This window comes from Metarhizium album (genome assembly GCF_000804445.1).
Source record: "Metarhizium album ARSEF 1941 chromosome Unknown scaffold_37, whole genome shotgun sequence".
NCBI lineage: Eukaryota > Fungi > Ascomycota > Sordariomycetes > Hypocreales > Clavicipitaceae > Metarhizium > Metarhizium album.
In genome coordinates, this window is record NW_024467611.1 from 33879 (window position 1) to 51886 (window position 18008).

The 18008-nt window shown below is 54.6% G+C and overlaps 7 protein-coding genes across 7 annotated transcripts; 4 read left to right on the forward strand and 3 right to left on the reverse strand.

Moving 5' to 3' along the window:
- Window positions 1-624: 624 nt before the first annotated feature.
- On the forward strand, window positions 625-2274 carry MAM_07816 (LEM3/CDC50 family protein; the record flags this gene model as incomplete). The annotated part of the gene is made up of 5 exons (XM_040826614.1): window positions 625-848; window positions 913-1009; window positions 1073-1847; window positions 1917-2079; window positions 2163-2274. 5 exons carry the CDS (start codon window positions 625-627, stop codon window positions 2272-2274), a joined length of 1371 nt encoding a protein of 456 aa, XP_040675353.1.
- Window positions 2275-3013: 739 nt separating this feature from the next.
- Window positions 3014-6373, reverse strand: MAM_07817 (FACT complex subunit spt-16; the record flags this gene model as incomplete). The annotated part of the gene is made up of 5 exons (XM_040826615.1): window positions 3014-4125; window positions 4186-5791; window positions 5856-5977; window positions 6035-6119; window positions 6197-6373. The coding sequence occupies 5 exons, from the start codon at window positions 6371-6373 to the stop codon at window positions 3014-3016; spliced, it is 3102 nt and encodes a 1033-aa protein (XP_040675354.1).
- A 751-nt stretch (window positions 6374-7124) lies between these two features.
- On the forward strand, window positions 7125-7754 carry MAM_07818 (Carboxymuconolactone decarboxylase; the record flags this gene model as incomplete). Its single annotated transcript, XM_040826616.1, has 2 exons — window positions 7125-7613; window positions 7698-7754. The coding sequence occupies 2 exons, from the start codon at window positions 7125-7127 to the stop codon at window positions 7752-7754; spliced, it is 546 nt and encodes a 181-aa protein (XP_040675355.1).
- Window positions 7755-8647: 893 nt separating this feature from the next.
- Window positions 8648-9370, reverse strand: MAM_07819 (uncharacterized protein; the record flags this gene model as incomplete). Its single annotated transcript, XM_040826617.1, has 1 exon — window positions 8648-9370. The coding sequence occupies one exon, from the start codon at window positions 9368-9370 to the stop codon at window positions 8648-8650; it is 723 nt and encodes a 240-aa protein (XP_040675356.1).
- Window positions 9371-10352: 982 nt separating this feature from the next.
- Window positions 10353-11138, forward strand: MAM_07820 (Kinase-associated endopeptidase 1, Bud32; the record flags this gene model as incomplete). The annotated part of the gene is made up of 1 exon (XM_040826618.1): window positions 10353-11138. The coding sequence occupies one exon, from the start codon at window positions 10353-10355 to the stop codon at window positions 11136-11138; it is 786 nt and encodes a 261-aa protein (XP_040675357.1).
- A 380-nt stretch (window positions 11139-11518) lies between these two features.
- MAM_07821 (glutamate-cysteine ligase regulatory subunit) lies at window positions 11519-12484 on the reverse strand (the record flags this gene model as incomplete). Its single annotated transcript, XM_040826619.1, has 1 exon — window positions 11519-12484. The coding sequence occupies one exon, from the start codon at window positions 12482-12484 to the stop codon at window positions 11519-11521; it is 966 nt and encodes a 321-aa protein (XP_040675358.1).
- Window positions 12485-13884: 1400 nt separating this feature from the next.
- On the forward strand, window positions 13885-17779 carry MAM_07822 (mitogen-activated protein kinase MAF1; the record flags this gene model as incomplete). The annotated part of the gene is made up of 5 exons (XM_040826620.1): window positions 13885-13895; window positions 13960-13993; window positions 14070-14187; window positions 14281-14555; window positions 16772-17779. The coding sequence occupies 5 exons, from the start codon at window positions 13885-13887 to the stop codon at window positions 17777-17779; spliced, it is 1446 nt and encodes a 481-aa protein (XP_040675359.1).
- Window positions 17780-18008: the final 229 nt, after the last annotated feature.

The following is an 18008-nucleotide window of genomic DNA, read 5'->3' on the forward strand; positions in this document are numbered from 1 at the left end:
GTGTCAGTGACTCAAGGGGGACTCGCTGCCGTGGTCCTGGGGCGTTTTGATCCGATACTCTGCAGTTTCAAATCACGGGGAAATGAGAGGTGAGGGACGAGGGGCGAAGACGATACATGCGTGACTACTTGTTCCCAGCACACGGTCCATGGCCACGGCCCATGGGGGCAGCCTTGATACCAGTGCATCGTGTCTCGAGTGGGTTTCTCATGTTGCAGTTGACCGACAATGGTTTCGCAGCTCATGAGTCTATTACTAAGCTTTGCTCGACTGCCCTTTTCTTTCACGGCGTACCTGCCTGCTTGGGCAGAGAAATTGAATCCTCCGCGCTCGGCCCGCTACCCTACAGGGCACCTGTGTGGCGTCGTCATGCCCAGGCCCAGCAGCACAACAGCACAGCCGCACAGCCGCACAGCCGCGCGTCTCTGACGACGGCGTTGCACCAGCCACAGTCCTCGTTGTAATTTGTGCTCCAGCACGAGACGACGACGTCGAAACACCCCTTTGTGCAAGCATCCCGCATCACCTTTCAACCTTCCTGCCATTGCAGGCACAGCATTACCTCTTGCTCGGGTCGACCACGAATATTCGCATCGCGCGTGTCAACTGTCGATTTCGCCCGCAATGTCAGACACTCCGCGCGGCGTCGAGCATACCGACTCGATAGACTCCCACGACTCAGCCCCGAAGCAGCCGGAGAAGACAAAGAGTCGCAGACCTCCCAGTGAGTTCCGCCAACCAGCGTTTGCCCTTGGCAAATTCACCTCTGTTGATGACGGTTCATTGACGAAATCGCAAACACTCGCACTAGACACCGCCTTCCGACAGCAGCGCTTGAAAGCATGGCAGTAGGCGCTTCCCGCGATGCCCGACTTGCTGACCCAGGAGTGCCAGCTGACCACGATGCGACAGGCCAATTTTGACGCCCAAGACGGTCCTGCCATTGTTCTTCACCATAGGCATCATCTTTGCCCCTATTGGCGGTCTGCTTCTTTATGCCAGCTCGCAGGTATTTTACTGGCTCGCGCTGTTGTCCATTGTCGTCGTCGCCTAATCTGCTTGGCTCCAACAGGTCCGAGAGATCAAACTCGACTACACGCGCTGTACAAACGATGCGCCCGACTTCGGCACCTTTGCAAATATGCCCGGTAGTGCTGTTGAGTCCGCATTTAAGAACGCCAACAGCAGCGTTCGTGCCCAGTGGGCGAAGAAGAAGGATGTAAACGTCACTCTCCACAATGGCAGACAAATCAAGGGCAACCAGTGTGTTCTCCAGTTCACCATTCCCGAGGACATGGGCGCGCCTGTTCTCCTTTACTACCAACTCACCAACTTCTATCAAAACCACCGTCGGTATGCCGAATCATGCGATCTTCAGCAACTCAAAGGCGACGCGCGCTCCTACGGCGACATCACCGGATCAAAATGCACTCCATTGTATGGCGTCAAAGCAAATGACACGGGCAGGCCATACTACCCCTGCGGTCTCATTGCCAACTCCCTGTTCAACGATAGCTTCTCCTCGCCAGTCTGGCAAAACCCGCCCAACGACGGCACTGCCCGCACTTACAACATGACGGACAAAGGTATCGCCTGGGACAGCGACAAGGATCTCTACGGCCCAACCAAGTACAAGGCCTCTGATATTGTGCCTCCGCCAAACTGGGCCGAGGCGTACCCCAACGGCTACACCGACGACGGCATGTATCGACCACCAAACTTGAAGCAATGGGAGGCTTTCCAGGTCTGGATGCGCACGGCTGGTCTGCCTACCTTTAGCAAGCTGGCCATGCGGAATGACAAGGACAAGCTGGTATCCGGTATCTATCAAATCACCGTCGATGATCGTATGCCACCCGCAACCCATTTTCTAATCTAGTTTCAGCCATTACCTGCTAACATACACGTCTCTCAAGACTTCCCAACCATCCAATACAGGGGCACCAAATCCGTGCTCCTGACCACGCGAACCGTCATGGGCGGCCGCAACAACTTCCTGGGAATCGCATACATCGCCGTGGGCGGAGTCTGCATTATCCTCGGCGCCGTCTTCACGGCCACACACCTCATCCGGCCAAGGTTAGTCCATGAAACTCATCTACATTGCTCCGCCCCTGGTCTTGCCACTCCAGGAATCACATCCTAACAAGGCGCCCCATCAGAAAACTCGGCGACCACACTTACCTGTCTTGGAATAACGCCCCAGCCTCCAAGCCCGCCGGCCCCAGCACAGTCATGGCGAGCGGTCGTGAAATCCGGCCCGGCGAGTCCTAGACGGATCGCCATGACGTGCACCCAACGTGTGCCACCGATTCCAGCACATCCGTCCCGAGTTGCCTCATTGCGCACCAGCATGGCATCAAGAGTGGACGACGTGCGGCCAGGCTAGGCCGGTGGATCATTTTCTTCTCCCTCAACTTGCTTGTATCACGTCGAAAACAAACAATTGTATGCATGTCTTTATACCGATGCAGCTGGCACGTCGGCTCAGGGCAACATGGTTTTGGTTGATTTGTGGATTTTGCTTACTCCCACCCCCAGACGTACAGTCGGACCCGTCCAAGAGCGGACTCATCTGAAAATTGAACAGGGCATCGAGGGAAGGAGATGAAGTGTTTTTGTTTTTGTTTTTGTATTTTTTGCGGTACTGCCGTTCTTTTTTATTTCTATCTCGGAAAGTCCTCGGTGAATAGGTGTCGAGGTAAGAAGGGCGTTTGGGATCTAGGTCCTCTTTAGTTATGCCGGATGCTATAGATGTTAACAATGACATTTGATTACGTCGATGTGAAGCGCAGTCGAGCAATTCAAACTTCAATCATGCAACACCTGAGGCGCCTGTGAATACTCGGGCCGAAAGTAAGATAGATGTATTCGTTGACGCGGTATTTTGTCCCGGTGGACGATGCCAAGCTGGTCAAGTAGAAAACCCCCATTATCTTCTTTGCCAATTCACCAAGCTACTCCCATATCTCGTACAAAATATATCGCACACAGTCTGCCAATTCCGCCTAGCTCAGCGCTTCTTCTTCTGCTTCTTGCCGCCTCGGTCATCCTCGTCCAGACCGCTCTCCCTGTCTCTCTTCTTGGCCTTCTCGTCGAGCTCGTCCCAGTCCTCGCCCTCCTCGTCACTATCCAACTCGGCGTCGTCGTCGTCGTCGTCGTCACTGGCGTTGCTACCAAAATCAGAGTCCGCCCCGCTAGACTCCGACGCTTCGTCCATCTCGTCGTCGTCAATCTCAAAGGCTGACTCCTCCTCAGACTCCTCTTCCTGCTCGTCGTCCGAGTTCTCCTGCAGGAAGCCCCAGCCGCCGTCGACAAAGAACTGGTGCGTGTCGGCGGTGACAGTCTTCATGATGGTCGGCCAGTTCAGGTTGAGTGGGCCCTCGCTGTATGCAATATCTGACGAGTCCAGGAATTCCTTGACCTGGTCGAGGAATTCTACGGGGATGGTGTTGATGTGGTACGGCGCGCGGGTAAAGTCTTTGAACACAAAGACCATGTCGAAGTTCTTGAGGCCGAATTGCACACGCTCGAGATGGGCGATTTCGATGTCTTCAATGGTAACCACCATGAAGGGAGGCTCGACAACCTGCATGAGGCAGTCCGTGGTCGGTTGAATAAAGACGTTGCTTCGGAAAGGCACACCGTTGAAACCGAGTTCGCGAATGGGCATGTCGACCTCGATACCCTCGTTGCGGCCAGCCTCGGCAATCTTCTGCGCAAACCCTTGGAAGAGTCTGTCCAAGTCGGCCCGACGCCGTCTTTCCTCCTGCTCAGCCTCGAACTCGTCCTCGTCTCCGTAGCGGTACTTTCGCTTCCTGTTGCCCGTTTCGTCAAATTGGATGTCCGTGGCTTCACGATAAAACTGAACATCCTTGGTCTTCTTCTTGTTGCCGACGATGATGGGGTCTTTGAGGTGGATGTGAATGATGACAATGAGCTCGTGTGCGCAGGGTTGGAAGAACAAGTGACGGACGTTGGAGAAGAGAACGTCAACGCGGTGCTGAGCGTTGAGCGGTGACTGGTATCGGATACCGTTCTGGTGTATTTCGACCTTTCCGGGAACCCGCTTCCCCTCCATGGCTGGCCGAATGTAGACGTTATCCAATACAGCAGGCCTTCGGTCTGGAAACAGTCATGGTCAGCATACGCCCGGCCAACCGGCGGTCTGTTGCATCCACTTACTTCTGATTTCAATCAGCTTGTCTTGCTCAATGACATCCTCCATGTCCTTCTTCTCCTGCTCCTTCTTGACCGCATCTCGCTTCATGTTCGAGATTTGAGTAGCTATCTCATTATATCTCTCTCCATCAGACGATCTGAAAGTTAGACTGCGCACAAAGTGTGCGGAAGCGTCTTCGAAGGGCTGATCGTCCTTTCTGCCAACTCCCTGCCCGGGTGAAAGGAAGTTGATTCGCAGGAACGAAAAGTCGTTTTCGTCGCTCTTGCTGGCGTTCTTGATTGTGTTGATGTGGAACGGCACGGGCCGGCCCATGATGGGAAGAATGACCGTGTTGTTCCTCGAGTCCACGACGACCTCAAGGTTCTTGACTTTAAGTGGGAACTGGTTTTCTCGCTTATACGATTCGAATCGCTTGAACTTTTTGACTTCAGCTCCGTTTTTGTCGCCGGTCGCCTCTGCAAACCTGGCAAGACCCTCCTTCTGCTTCTTTGCCGCCAGCTCCTTTTGGTGCTCTTTTCTCTTGTTCTCGGCATCTTCGTCGACCTGAGTCGTCCTCTCGGACCGAAGCCTGGTACTGGTGATGTTTTTGGTGGCAACAGCCCCGACCTTGTGGTCCTTCTTCTCCTTCTTGGGCGCAGGCTCGACTTCTTCGTCGTCCTTGAAAAAGAATGAATTGGCGTCGGCACTCGTGGGAGATTCAGCAGTGAACACGACGGGTTCCCCGGTGGTGACTCGGATAGTGTCGGTCAGCACCAAGGAATAGACCTTGCTGTGCTTGTCTTGCGGCTGAGGGTTATCAATGTCCTGGAATCCAGTGTGGATGATTAGCGTCATTCCGTCTTTGAGGATTCTGTTGTTCTTGGCGTTAAGGACGAGTGTCGGGTCTCGATTCTCCAATCCAACGCCCCAACCAACATTCTTGAGAAAATGCTTCTCCATCTCGGGCTTTTTGATCTTGAGCAAGCTCAGCGCCTTGCTATAGACCTCCTTGGCTGACATGCCGTCTCGGATCTCCTTGATGATGGAATTGTGAATCATGTGAAGAAGCTTGTAATTGCTCTCCTGCGCCTTGTTGGGATCGACGAGGTACGTCCTGGCAATCGTCGAACAGTATGACTTGTACCTGAGACCCAAGCCAGCAATGATGATGCCGGCATGCAAGTTATCACTGTTGGCTTCGGCGGCGAAGCGAAGATCGTACTTGCCACCACTCTGAATGGCGGGCCCCAAGATCCAGTCCAGCTGGGTCGGGTCGAAATCAGAAGGCAGCTTACCCTTGTTGGGCAGCTCAACTGTCTTCCAGAATTTTTCATCGTCCAGCTTTCTGTCCACCTTTTCTGCCAATGAAGCATGCGTGACCTTCTTCTCGCTATCGAGAATATTGGACATCTCGTCGAGGAAGTAGGGGGTCATCAAGGCAACACAAGCCTTGGAGGCGGTTCGCATGGCGCGGAGCTCGCTCTCGTCTTTGACAGAGAAGGCGTGGGTAGATACTGCAGCCGAGACGTCCACCTCCTCGACATCCTTGCAGTGCTCCGAGAAGACCTTTTTCCACTCATCGACGAAAGGTCCCTTGGACGTGTCTTTAGCGATCGTACCGATCTTGTCCTAAGTCGCCGTGAAATTAGCTCATACTGATTTACGCGAGAGAAATGAGGAGTATTTCCCTTACTCCGGCCTCCTTAATCTTCTCTGCAATGGTGACAAATAGCTTCTCGTTGTCCTCGGCGTTCTTGCCACGGACGAGTACCTCGATGGGGAATCGGCCACCTTTCAGCTGATCCAAATGTTTGGCTAATAAAAGTCAGATATAGGGACTCCAAGTGCGACTCGCGACGCGACCATGCGTACCCTTCTTAGCCGTCGTAAGGATGTACAGCGTGTCTACGGTGAGCAGCATCAAGGTCGTGGGAAACTCATAGCCAAGCAACCAAAACTGCAGCGAAAGAGAGGGATCTCGTCAGCATCACCGGTCCAATCACAATGCGCAGCGGGAGTCGAGGCCCAACCTACATGCATGGCGTTATTCTTATGAAACTCGGGAATCTCCTCCATCTTGCCCATCATGATGAGAATGGAGGCAGCTCCGCCAAAGAGGCCATCCTTGGCTCTCAGGTCATTCTTCCAAGCGGTCGCAAAATGCGAGATGCGCTCTTGGAAAAGCTTGCCGTCAATCTTGATATCCGCCATGGTGTTGGTGACCAACCGAGCGGGCTGCAAGAAGGACTGACGATACAGAAGAAATATAAATAAGTAAAAGAGAAGCCCGACGAGGAGAACACCAGACGGGCTGACGCGCGAGAAAAGCTGTCGGCGTCGCGTTAATGGGGTGAAGCAGCTGGCGATCACGTGACCGGCACCCACGCGTAGCTCCAGCAAGCCGAGGGGGGTTATTTGGTAGTTACTACGGAGTACTGGCGAGCGCTTGAGAGACATAAGCTGTGAGGTGAACTTGACATGGCGGATGGTGATGACAGCTGACGTTGGTAGATTGATTTCTCTCGTCATTTCTGTCCAAAGGGGAAAAAAAGCACTGGCAGAGACAGATGTGTTTCCCACTTGGGCAAGCTTTGGCACAAAGTTCACGACTAGACGAACGGCCCTGTCCCATCCCGGCAATGGATGTAGAAAACCCCCAAGACTTGCCCACGAAAGCCTGCTCAGCGCGTTTTAACTTGTGCTCACCGTCAGTAGTCCGGTAAAACAAACAACTACTTCTCCGAAGGCGCTACGGAGGAGCCAGTTCCCATTTCCTCGTCGGATATGCGCCGTGACGCTTCCGACCCCGCCGCTGCGACTGCGGCTCCTACATCGGCTCCCGCGGTCTCGCATCCGACGCTCGCTGCCGCTTCTAACATCACGTCCCGCTTCAAATGTTGCTCACCAAACAGCCTCTTCTACGATCCCTAACTGCAAGCCCGCCCCAGATACATCCCCGACAATGAGAATTCCGTACGTCCCCAACCCCCCGCAGCCTTCCACCCCAGAGGAGGCCCGGATCGTGGAGCGCGTTCAGGCCCGGCGAGCCCCTCGACCCCTCCAGCCTCTCGACCTGGCCCTCCTACACTCGCCCCCTCTCGCCGACGGCTGGAACTCCTTCCTGGGCGCGGTCCGCACAAAGACCTCCCTGGCAGACGATCTCCGCGAGCTCGCCATCTCTCGCGTAGCAGTGTGCAACAGAGCGTGGTACGAGTGGCAGCATCACGCCCCGCTGGCCGCCCAAGCCGGCGTCAGCGAGGAAGTCCTCGATGTCGTCAAGACCGAGGGGCCACTTGCGGCGGTGGCGAGACCAGCCGTGCTGAGCGAGAAGCAGTGGGCGGCGTTGGTCTACACGGACGAGATGACACGGAGCGTGCAGGTCACGGATGAGACGTTTGGCAACCTCAAGGCGTGCTTTAGCGACAGGGAGGTTGTTGAGATTACGGGAACAGTAAGTCGGCCTTGTCCCATGTCACATTGCGCGCGCGTCTCTGGGATATGCCGCGTGCGCATCACCGACTAACCCTCGCGACAGGTTGCAGCGTACAACTGTGTAAGTCGATTTTTGGTGGCGCTGGACGGTAAGCCATGAGAAAGCCAACCAACTCGTTGTCTTGTTATCTACCCCTTCTAACTATTCAAAAGTCGGGGAAAAAAACGGCACTGATCCAGACGACGTGGCAACTCATTGAACCAGTGGTTAATAAAATCCAACCTTGTCATGCCCCCATGTGCACAATCCCACGCACTAGCTGTCCGTATATTGAAGAAGCAGCGCATTTTGTCCGTGACACGGGTGCAACGGAACCCGAAGAGATGCAAGTCGCGAGCAGTTGTGATGAGTTGAAAATGCACACAAAGTAAATAAAAAGGCGTGCAACAACCGCGCCTCCAGGAAGTGAAAACGGGGGTATCCTATCTAAATGCCCCAATAGGCCAGAAAAGGAAGAAAGAAGAAGAAAAAAAAAAGAAAAGAAAAGAAATTTGTGCAGCGAGCCACTAGTAAACTCCAACACCACAAGAACTAGAAGTGTAGAGTCATAATGAGAATAAACCCGAAATAAAAAAATTGTAGCAGACTCGTGGTGATGCAGCGCTTGTTTTCGTACAATGATTCTTCGTGAGCATGTCTCTTTGTGCTTCTCTGTGATGTGTCGTGATAGTCGTGGATGGGTCTGTATGTGCTTCCCAGTTATTTGACAATGCTGTTTTATCCCTGCCGTCATAGGACTGGCTGTAATAATCGTACTCTCATCTCTGGCTTTGTTGCACCGCTTGGTGACCCTGCAAATCAGCTAAATGTGCAACGCTGCTGCAGGGGACATTAAAATACGGCATTAACGTCGCGATTTCCTCCTACCCTTGTCTTTTCTCTCTCTTTCTCTCTCTCTCTCTCTCTTGTCTCTCTCTTTTGATCCAAAGCGGCCACTTGTCTCTCTCTTTTGATCCAAAGCGGTCCAAAGCGGCCATGGCATGGCACGTCCGCTACGGCGTCGGCCGTGCCATTGCGAGCTCTATCGAAGCATGACGTTGCTGCATGCGCGGCGACGTCTGGAGCTCTTCGACGACACCTGCCCACCCCTTCCTATGAGGTGTAATGACATTTTCCTGATGGCCGATAGCCTGAGTGGTGAGGCGTCTCAATGGCGGGCGCTTCACCACGCTCTCAGTAAGTGACTTCTTGAGCGACAGCTTCGTGGGGCTCGAAAAGAGCATGCTCTTCTCGGCATCCCTCGGCAGCGGGGGTGGAGGGGGAGGGTTCCTGTCGACGACGGAGGTCATGATGCCCATGTAGACGACGAGAAATCGCATCCTCAACAGATCCAGCCTCCGCACTCGGTCCTCGAGCCGAGCTCGCTTTGCGCCCCAAAGCAGCCTCGCCCTTGTTCTCAGAGTCGTCGCGCCATCGGAGAGAACCAGGCTGTTGAGCTGCTCGCGCAAGTCGTCGCCTCCCTTCTGTATCTCGCGGAGCAGCTGGCCGAGGCGAATCTTGTCCTCGAGCCGCTGGACCTTGGCCACGTCCCGGTCATAGCTCTCGTTCTCTTGGATGGAAAAATCGACAGTGTCAATAAAGGTGACAATGTCCTGCGGCGCGACAAGGTAGGCTTCCCAGTAGGTGGCGACAACCTGGCCGATGACGACGAGTGACAGGACAAGGGCGGTCAGGACGAGGATCATGGTCCATTGCAGCCAGCCAGACTCGGGCATGATGAAGCGGAGTGTGGTGATGACGATGATGCGCAGGCAGTGATGGGCTCGCGACCGGATGGTGTCATGATCTGGCGCAACCAGACTGGCGAGGCGCAAGGAGTACAGATGCAGAAAGTATGCAGCATGTAAGGCACGAGAGGAGACGACGCCGACGTGGACGCAATAGAAGTGGTTGACGAAAGGTTGGTTGGGTTGGGCTCTCGGCTGGGCCGTGGGACCTCGAAAATGAAAATAGAGGAGGAAGGAACGCCTCAAATGCCCGATTGGGCCTCCACTCGACCATGACCCATGGGCAGGCACTTGGCGAGGTGTGCGAGGTGTGTGCGAGGTGTGTGCGAGGTGCGCGAGGTGCGCGATCCTGTGATCCTGTTGGCCACGGCCCAAAGACGGATGGATGCAGATGCATGATGCAGTCCCGACGGCGCCAAGGGCCACCGAGATTGAAGATTGTTGCGCCCGCACCCGCACACGGCGGCTGGCTGGTGCAAACAAGGTTCAAGTCGGGACTTTTGATGGACAGACGTCATCTAGGTGATGTGTGACTGGTATGATCTGATCAGGGAGATCTGCCCAAGCACAAGTCCACGGTGGAGGTGCTGATGACGAGGGACATTCTGCCAGTCGGCACGGCCACAGGCTGGATGGTCCCTGGCGCGCAGCAGCACTTTGGACGGTTCAGCGGCCTGGTCCGGTGGGTTTAGTGATTTTAGTTTCTCGGGCACGGCAACAGCCGCAAGCCTCAGCGTCAACTGCACGCACATGCACATGCGGCACCGACGGGCACGGTGCGCATCACACCGTCAACGCCTTGCGCACTGTCTTGCCGTCGCTCTCCCGCTCACCAACATTGCTCATCACTTGCTCGACCAAGTCTCACCAGACATGTCGCGGTAGACTGGCGCTCGCGAAACCACCTCGCACCGAAAACAGCCGTAGAGTCCAGGCAGCTCGTCTGGCACCGAGCCCATCGGCACCCGCCATGACGGCCGCCTCCTCGTCCGAGTCACCCGCGGCTCACCAATTTCCGTTTCCGCTCCCCAAGATTCTCGAATACCCCGCCTCGGCCCCTCCATCCCTCATCGCACAAGGCGCCGAGGGCCGTCTCTACAAAACCACGTTCCTCGGGCCCGATGTGCCCTGCGCACTGAAATACCGACCGCCCAAGCCCTGGCGACACCCGATTCTCGACCAGCGCCTCACCAGGCATCGAATCTTGTCCGAGGCGCGAATCCTCGCCAAGTGTCGACGCGATGGCGTCCGCGTCCCCGCCGTGTACGCAATCGACGAAAGTGCTGGATGGCTGATGCTGGAATGGATCCAGGGCACGCCCGTCCGCGTCAACATCAACAAGTGGCTGGGCAGCAGAACAGATGGCATCGAGAGCGACTCGAGGCTAAAAGACCTGATGCGCCGCATTGGCATGGCCATTGGCGCCATGCACAGCATTGGCATTGTCCATGGCGACCTGACCACGAGCAACATGATGCTGCGTCCGCCACCCGGCAGTGCTGAGCATGTTGACGTGCTCAGTGGCGAGATTGTCATTATTGATCTCGGCCTAGCGAGCGGAGCGATCCATGAGGAAGAGAGAGCGGTCGACTTGTATGTTCTCGAACGCGCTTTTGGCAGTACGCATCCGCGCGCCGAGTGTCTATTTGGCGAACTGCTCGATGCATACAGGGGCTGTTTCGGGCAAGCGGCGACGGTCTTGAAAAAGCTAGAGGATGTCAGGATGCGCGGGAGGAAACGCAGCATGCTTGGCTAAGGCACACGGACACGAATCGAGCCGAAAACATGGGACATTGGGCGAGAATCATGGTTCTGGTATTGGACGTTGATGCGCCGCCCCGGCGCAAGATGGTAATGCTCGCTGTAGCAAAGTAAAACCCCCAAGATGTCCCAAGAAACAGCAATCCAAAAAAAAAAAAAAAACATCCAAAAAACCGACAAATAAACAAAGACAAAAGTGCAGAATTCAACCAGCCTCCGACTGTGCATGTCTGTAAACGCAAAGTTTCCCCGCCCAGACGTAAATCAAGAATGTCATGCTATCAAGCCTCGCCTTTCTGTTGACTGGTTCGTCCTGTGGCCAAAAACTCAAAAGCCGACCCGACCGACGCGGATCAAACAAGAACATTTGCCTATCTATGCCCCAACAAGCTCTGCTCCGGCAAAATATCCCTTCTTTTCAATCACACCGCGATCCCGTACAAACGCCATGTATCGCACAGCCCACTGGGGGACTATATCCCCCTGCAGTCCGACCCCCCCATTGTCCGCGTCAGCCAGCACATTGGCTCCCCGAGGCCCCGAACCGAGGAGTTCCCGCAGAGTCCCCGGAGGCAGGATGTCGGTACAGTCGCGGTGAACATTCAGCTCGATGCCGTGGGCTTCAGCTAGCTGTTTCAGCGGCGGCGGCACATTGCAACAATCGTGCAGGTTGATCTGGTCAACAGCAGGGGGGACCGAGGCACGCTTGACGAAGGCGCTCAATTTGTCGCTGCCAAATTCAGCCACGCCAAGTCGCTTGGCGAGTCCTTGGTTGTGCAACTCTTCAAATATCCTCCACGTAGCCAGCTCCTCATCCAGATTGCCCTGGCTGGCGTTCCTCTTGTCGGCCTCCCACTCACACGTTCCTTCAAAGGATATGCCAGGAAACGATGCGACGAGCAGGTCGATGGTCTGAACGCCGAGTTCCTTGCTGACGAGGGCCAACGCCTCCCCAATGTACTGCACCCGCTGCTCCACGGATGTCGCGGGCAGCAGGAAAATCTTGACCGTGATTTCGTACTGATTCCGTTCGTCTCGTAGCCCGGCAGCCTGCCAGTTGATCCGCGGGATGTACAGGACTTTGCCATCTGTCTCGGTCCAAGCCTCGGCAGGCGTTGGCGGCGTCGACGTGCCGCTGCGGATGCCGTTGCCGTTTCCGACGTTGTTTCCGTTGGAGTGGCCGTTGGCGATGCCATGGGCGACGCTGTGGCCATTTGCTTGCGCGGCGACGGCATGCTCGCGCTTGGCCTCGGAGAAGCTGTCGCGAAGCGAATTCACGAGTTCGAGGCTGCATTTGTTGCTGCTGCCCGACTTGCGAATGATGGAGGGCCCGGAGGCCATGACATTGCTGCAATGTTTTGTTAAAAAAAGCAACTTCTCCCGATGGCCCAGCCCGTCATGGTTCAGATGCAGGGTCCTCCAATTCCGGCGGGCACATGGAGGGAAGGGAGCACAAACCCCGTCGACAGCACCAGCTTCGTCATGACAGGCAACGTGTTGGCTGCGCGCAATAATTGTCGAGTATGTGGATGTATGTATGTATATTTATTTACATACATTGACAGGCGGATCGATGAGCTTGGGATAACGATACGAAGATGAAAGAACGAAGAGCCAAAAAAAAAAAATAAAAAAAAAAAAAGGAAGAGCGCTGCGCCGCCAAAAGCGGAGTATGTTGAAACTTCAGCCGGGTGCTGGGTGAAAAGACAGTCTGTCGTCGGGCGGGTTGGCGGCGGACATTGAATGCTCTGGCGCTTTGAGCTTTTCTGGCGTTTTGAGCTTTTTTTACTTCCCGGCGTCGAGGCAACAGCGGTTTCCCCCCCCTTCCCCCTTTGCCCTGTCCTCCTGGGAACGGGCGCAAGCAGCCAGCCGGCGCGAGAATCTAACGGCAATTCCGCTTGGATTAATAATGCGGAGTGCCCAGGCGGGGTTGTCGTTCAGGACTCACGGTACTCCGTACTCGGTACGGCGTAACGACAGAGTAGTGCCAGTACGAGCAGAGTACAAGCAGAGTACATGGACGATACAGACTCCGGAGTAGCAGTCCCATCTTTCCGGACCATGTCGGCGTCCGCGCCAGCCGTCACACTTACGTAGCACTAATATGTATAAGTGACCTTGGTTGCTTGACTCTCCGGCTCGGTCTGTCGTAGCCGCCACGGAGCTAGTAATATTCATTGACTGGTTGCGAAAGGATAAGCCTGACTTTTCTCGTGGGTTGCGTCAACGATGATGTGATGCGTAAATCCACGATGAGACGTGGCTGTGGCTGGCCGCTGCATCAACGGGCTCCCTGATGCAGTAACACGTCGATGCTGGCATCGCACCCCGGCCAGCACAGTGAGGCTGCATGATTGATCGCAATTTTTGATCCAATCGGCCAGCATCTTCTCTGTAGAGCCACAGGCACAAAGGAACTGCTCGGCTCAGAACGACTATTTCCCGTATCCCATTCTCATTTCTTCCCTGCCCTGCTTCCTCGGCGCGGAAAAACCTGTCGACACTGTCCCCTCCCGTCCGTCCACGGACCACGGCTCAAGGGTGGTGGGGTTGCCTCGTCGTCGCCAACCAGAGTATACTACCCTGCCATTTTGATGAACGAATAACTCTCCACACCACAGCATCAGCATTCTCATTCATTCATACCCGTCGTTGCTTCTTATCCTCGTTCCCTCTTCCGTCGCTCAGGCATTCACGTCTCGTCCGTGGCTGGGCTTGGTGACGTTAATACTCGCCTCATAATGGCTATTCAGTGCGTCTATCCCCTCGCTCGCATTACATCATCATATTTACAGCTGCTGACGAGTGGCCGACAGATATCTCATTCTGCTGTCCCGCCAGGGCAAGGTGGTTCGTCGACTTCTTCCATGTCAATGCCGTATTCATGACGAATTTGATCAGAGCTGACTGCACCTGCACCATCCAGCGCCTTGCCAAGTGGTTCACCACGCTGTCTCCCAAAGACAAGGCTAAGATTGTCAAAGATGTCTCACAGCTTGTCCTCGCCCGCCGAACACGCATGTGCAACTTTCTCGAGTATAAGGGTACGTGCGGCCTATGTGACTGGTCCTCGCCATCGGTATCTTCCGTCATGGATGCTAAACAGAGTATGCTAACGTGTCGCGCCTTTTTCACAGAAACAAAGATTGTGTACCGCCGCTATGCGTCGTTGTTTTTTATTACCGGATGTTCATCGGACGACAACGAATTGATTACCCTTGAAATCATCCACCGCTATGTCGAACAAATGGACAAGTACTACGGCAACGTTTGCGAGCTAGACATCATCTTTTCCTTCACCAAAGCATATTATATCCTTGACGAGCTGCTCCTGGCCGGCGAGCTTCAAGAAAGCAGCAAGAAGAATGTTTTACGGTGTATAGGGCAGCAAGACTCCCTGGAGGATATGGAGGTACGTTTAACACGCTGATTTCATTCCTGTCGCTGGTTCTCCTCGTCCCTTGGCTCCCAGCACTGCCAGAAATGCCGCCTTCTCTTTCCCGTGCCATCTACGCACATGCCATCGCCAAATCAAAACCAGCTGACGCGGGATATCGCTTCCTTTTGCGCATCATTAGGTTGAGGATGAAGTTACCAAACTCATGTAACCTCCCTCTTCCTCTCGAACCCTTGGAAAAGTGAGCTGCTAAACTACTGCTCGTTGACGGAGCGCCTCCCTTTGCAACACTCCCAAGTATTGGCATGATTTATTACCATATCGAAACACGATGCCCCGGGAGCTATCAAATCGGGGCGGCCGCATCATCACATATTAAAATAGAACGCAAGAAGAAAGGACGTGGAAGACACGAACATTGATATGACTGCACCATGGCAGTGGTTGGTGCAAAACATTGACACTTGAGTTTGGCAGGTCACAATCGAAATCGAGAACAATCTCAAAGACGTCGGCCTGATTTGAAAAGACATGACGCCGCAAAGCAATAGACTCGACACAAGAATACTGGGCATCTCTCAGTGCGGAAGAGAAGACACCAAGGAGCACAGGACGCGCGGGTGTGGGCTTACTGTCGATGGACTGGGGGCTTGCCACTGGTAAGCCGCGGTCGTGTGTTGTGGCTTCGTGTGTATTTTATCTTTTGAGGATGGAAAACCATCTTCTGTCATATCGAGAGATAGTGAGCGCTCTTCGGTTGCAGGAGGAAAAAAGCACTTATGCAACCGCTGAGCGGAAAACATCCAGATGCAAAACTTGAACAACTTTGGAGACTTGGCACGCTCGAGTCGATTTTTTTGCCATTGAACCGGTGGGCAATTGCTCCCCCGACGATGCAGGAACCTCATGAAGAAATATGTGGAGAGATTGCGAGTGAGGGCTTGACGAGCTAGACGCCGCCCGGGGCTCCAATGTCGAAAGCTGGTTATGAATGAGGAATCACGAGTAACAACACCTCACCTTTTTTCACTCCCTGATGCTTGTCGAACACGAATGGCGCAGCGCGGACGACGTGGAGGAACTCGACAATTGGTACTGAGACATTTCTGCGGCAGCAGATATCACGTTTCACGACGCGTGACACCACCATGCCATGCCATTCGCCGCGAGACGAGGGTTGGCGCCGCCGTGAGTATTGGCCCAATCAAGATGGCCAAGCAGCAGAATCGATCCACGTACGACGACGGACGGGAACGAATTCTCCCGGACATGAACAGAGTTGCGGTGGGACGGAGTCTGGGAGGAAGCAAGAAGCAAGCTTGTGCAGACTGGATGCAGTGCTCATGGATGACGGACGCCCTTGCGACGGACGGTCGCTTCTTGCCAGGCATCCGGGACCGCATTTGGCTGGCTTGGGCACCTGCGGCCGGGGGGCTCCTGGGTGATTGCGATTGCGATTGCGATTGCGATTGCGATTGCGCACCAGCGCACCAGAGCACCAGACCGTTGCGCTTTCCCCACCTGCTTTTGGGACGGGCGGGCGCCAGCTTGATGCTTGATGCCATCTGCAACTGGTTACTGCACGCACCGCAAACGCACCCGCACCTGCCGTCAGTACCAGACGGACCACGACCATTGTCCTCCTCCTCCCTTCCCCACTTCGCTTCACGGGCTGCCGCTTCTCCCCTTCGTCGTCACCGTTTAACCCATTTCCAATCCCCGAATCTCTTCATTGACAGCCATGTCTGCCGACTCTTGTTGCTAGACTTGTCGGTCTGGCACACTGTTCGTCCTATTGGATTAATCTAGGGTCCTGGCACACTCCGTACAAGCCTGCGCAGAACCCCCCTTCCCCCGGGGCTTACGAAACGCGCCCGACGACAAACACCTCAATCTGCACTTGATCGCTGCAAGCGACTGCGACAAGTGCGCTGTGGTTTCTATGCTATCGCCGTGCGATTCATTCATATTTGGCAGAATTACGCGACGGCGACCTTCTCCGACCTTCTGCTTCACTCTCTGGTCCCGGGACTACCAGAGCCCTCGACCCTCGGCCCCTTTGTTACGTGCTCGTCTCACAATTGCTTCACCACCTCTCCGCCTTGCGCTCGGCGGAAATTCCCAGCCGCCAACATGAAGGTGCGCTTCCAACCGACGGCTGGATCTTAGCGCTCGTCTACTGTTCCAGTTTTTTTTGTCTGCTAACGCGGCTGTGTTGGATGAAACAACAGTATCTACCAGTTCAAGATTTCGAAGCCGTCACGAGCGCGCTGAACTTCAATACTCCCGATTGCAACGTTACCGGCGGCTGCGACTTGTACACAACAAAGTCGACTGGTTCCGACAAGAAACTCTACAAAAATATCGACAAGGACCTCGACTCACAACATGCTGCCTTGCTGAAGCTTGGCGCTAGCCTATCACCGCCAGATCGTGAGCACATGCTGGCCACGTCGCCCAGTATGCAACTATTTTCGACATCGAGCGCCTTCGGACCACTGTCAGAGCTATCCAGTAGGAGGACCTTTGCCTATTTGATCGCAACACTAAACGCCAGCCACCCGCACTATGACTTTTCGCACGTCCTGAGACCCAACGACTTCAAGCGGGAGAGGAATTTGCGCCGCGTCATGGCAAATCTTGACTCCATTCTGCAAAACGTGCGACCCGGATTCGAAGCGACATCCTTTGACTCATCCCTGGGAAGCGACTCGAATTCGGTGTGGGGCACACAATGCTGGTCCTTGATAGACAAAGAAATGCGTCTTAACGAGTGTACGATATTTAGCTATCAACCCGACCCGGATCCATTTGAAGAAGACGAAAGTGCCATTTGGGCAGTCCATTATTTTTTCTTCAATAGGGCTTTGAAGAGAGTTGCGTACCTCTATGTCCGTGTCGTGCCGGTCGTGTCGTCGGCCAGCCCGACGCTGCGACCTATGCGGCTTGGTCAGGCCAAAAGAAACGCCGACTTTGACGCCGATGGCGCAACGAAACGAGCAAACTACTGGCTCGGTGATAGGCAGGCCGAGTTGGTCAGTGCCCTGGATGACGGCTTGTTTTGGAACAGAGGAGAAGATGGGGATTTGGTCCTATTCTCTGATGATGAATACGAAGAAGGGGTTGAAGATGTCGACCTGGCCGACGACGACGACGACGACGGCGAGGACGACGACGCGCATATGCCGGACAAGGATAGATTGATGAGCGAAGATGTTGCCGGGCGAATGGAGATTTAATTCCCTGGACATTTGAAGCTGGACCCGACAATGCCCCGGTTGCTTGCTTTGCTCTTGCTGCTTGAGAGACCTAGATTCAAGCGACCTTTCAACAGCCCCCCTCGAATCTACATGGCAGGTCTCCATGCAGACACTTTTAATGATGGCCCCCACAGGTGCTTTTAACAACATGAGTGACGAGCTATTGGGATTCTTTCGCTTTTTCGCCTCTTTTATTTTTCAGTCCTGT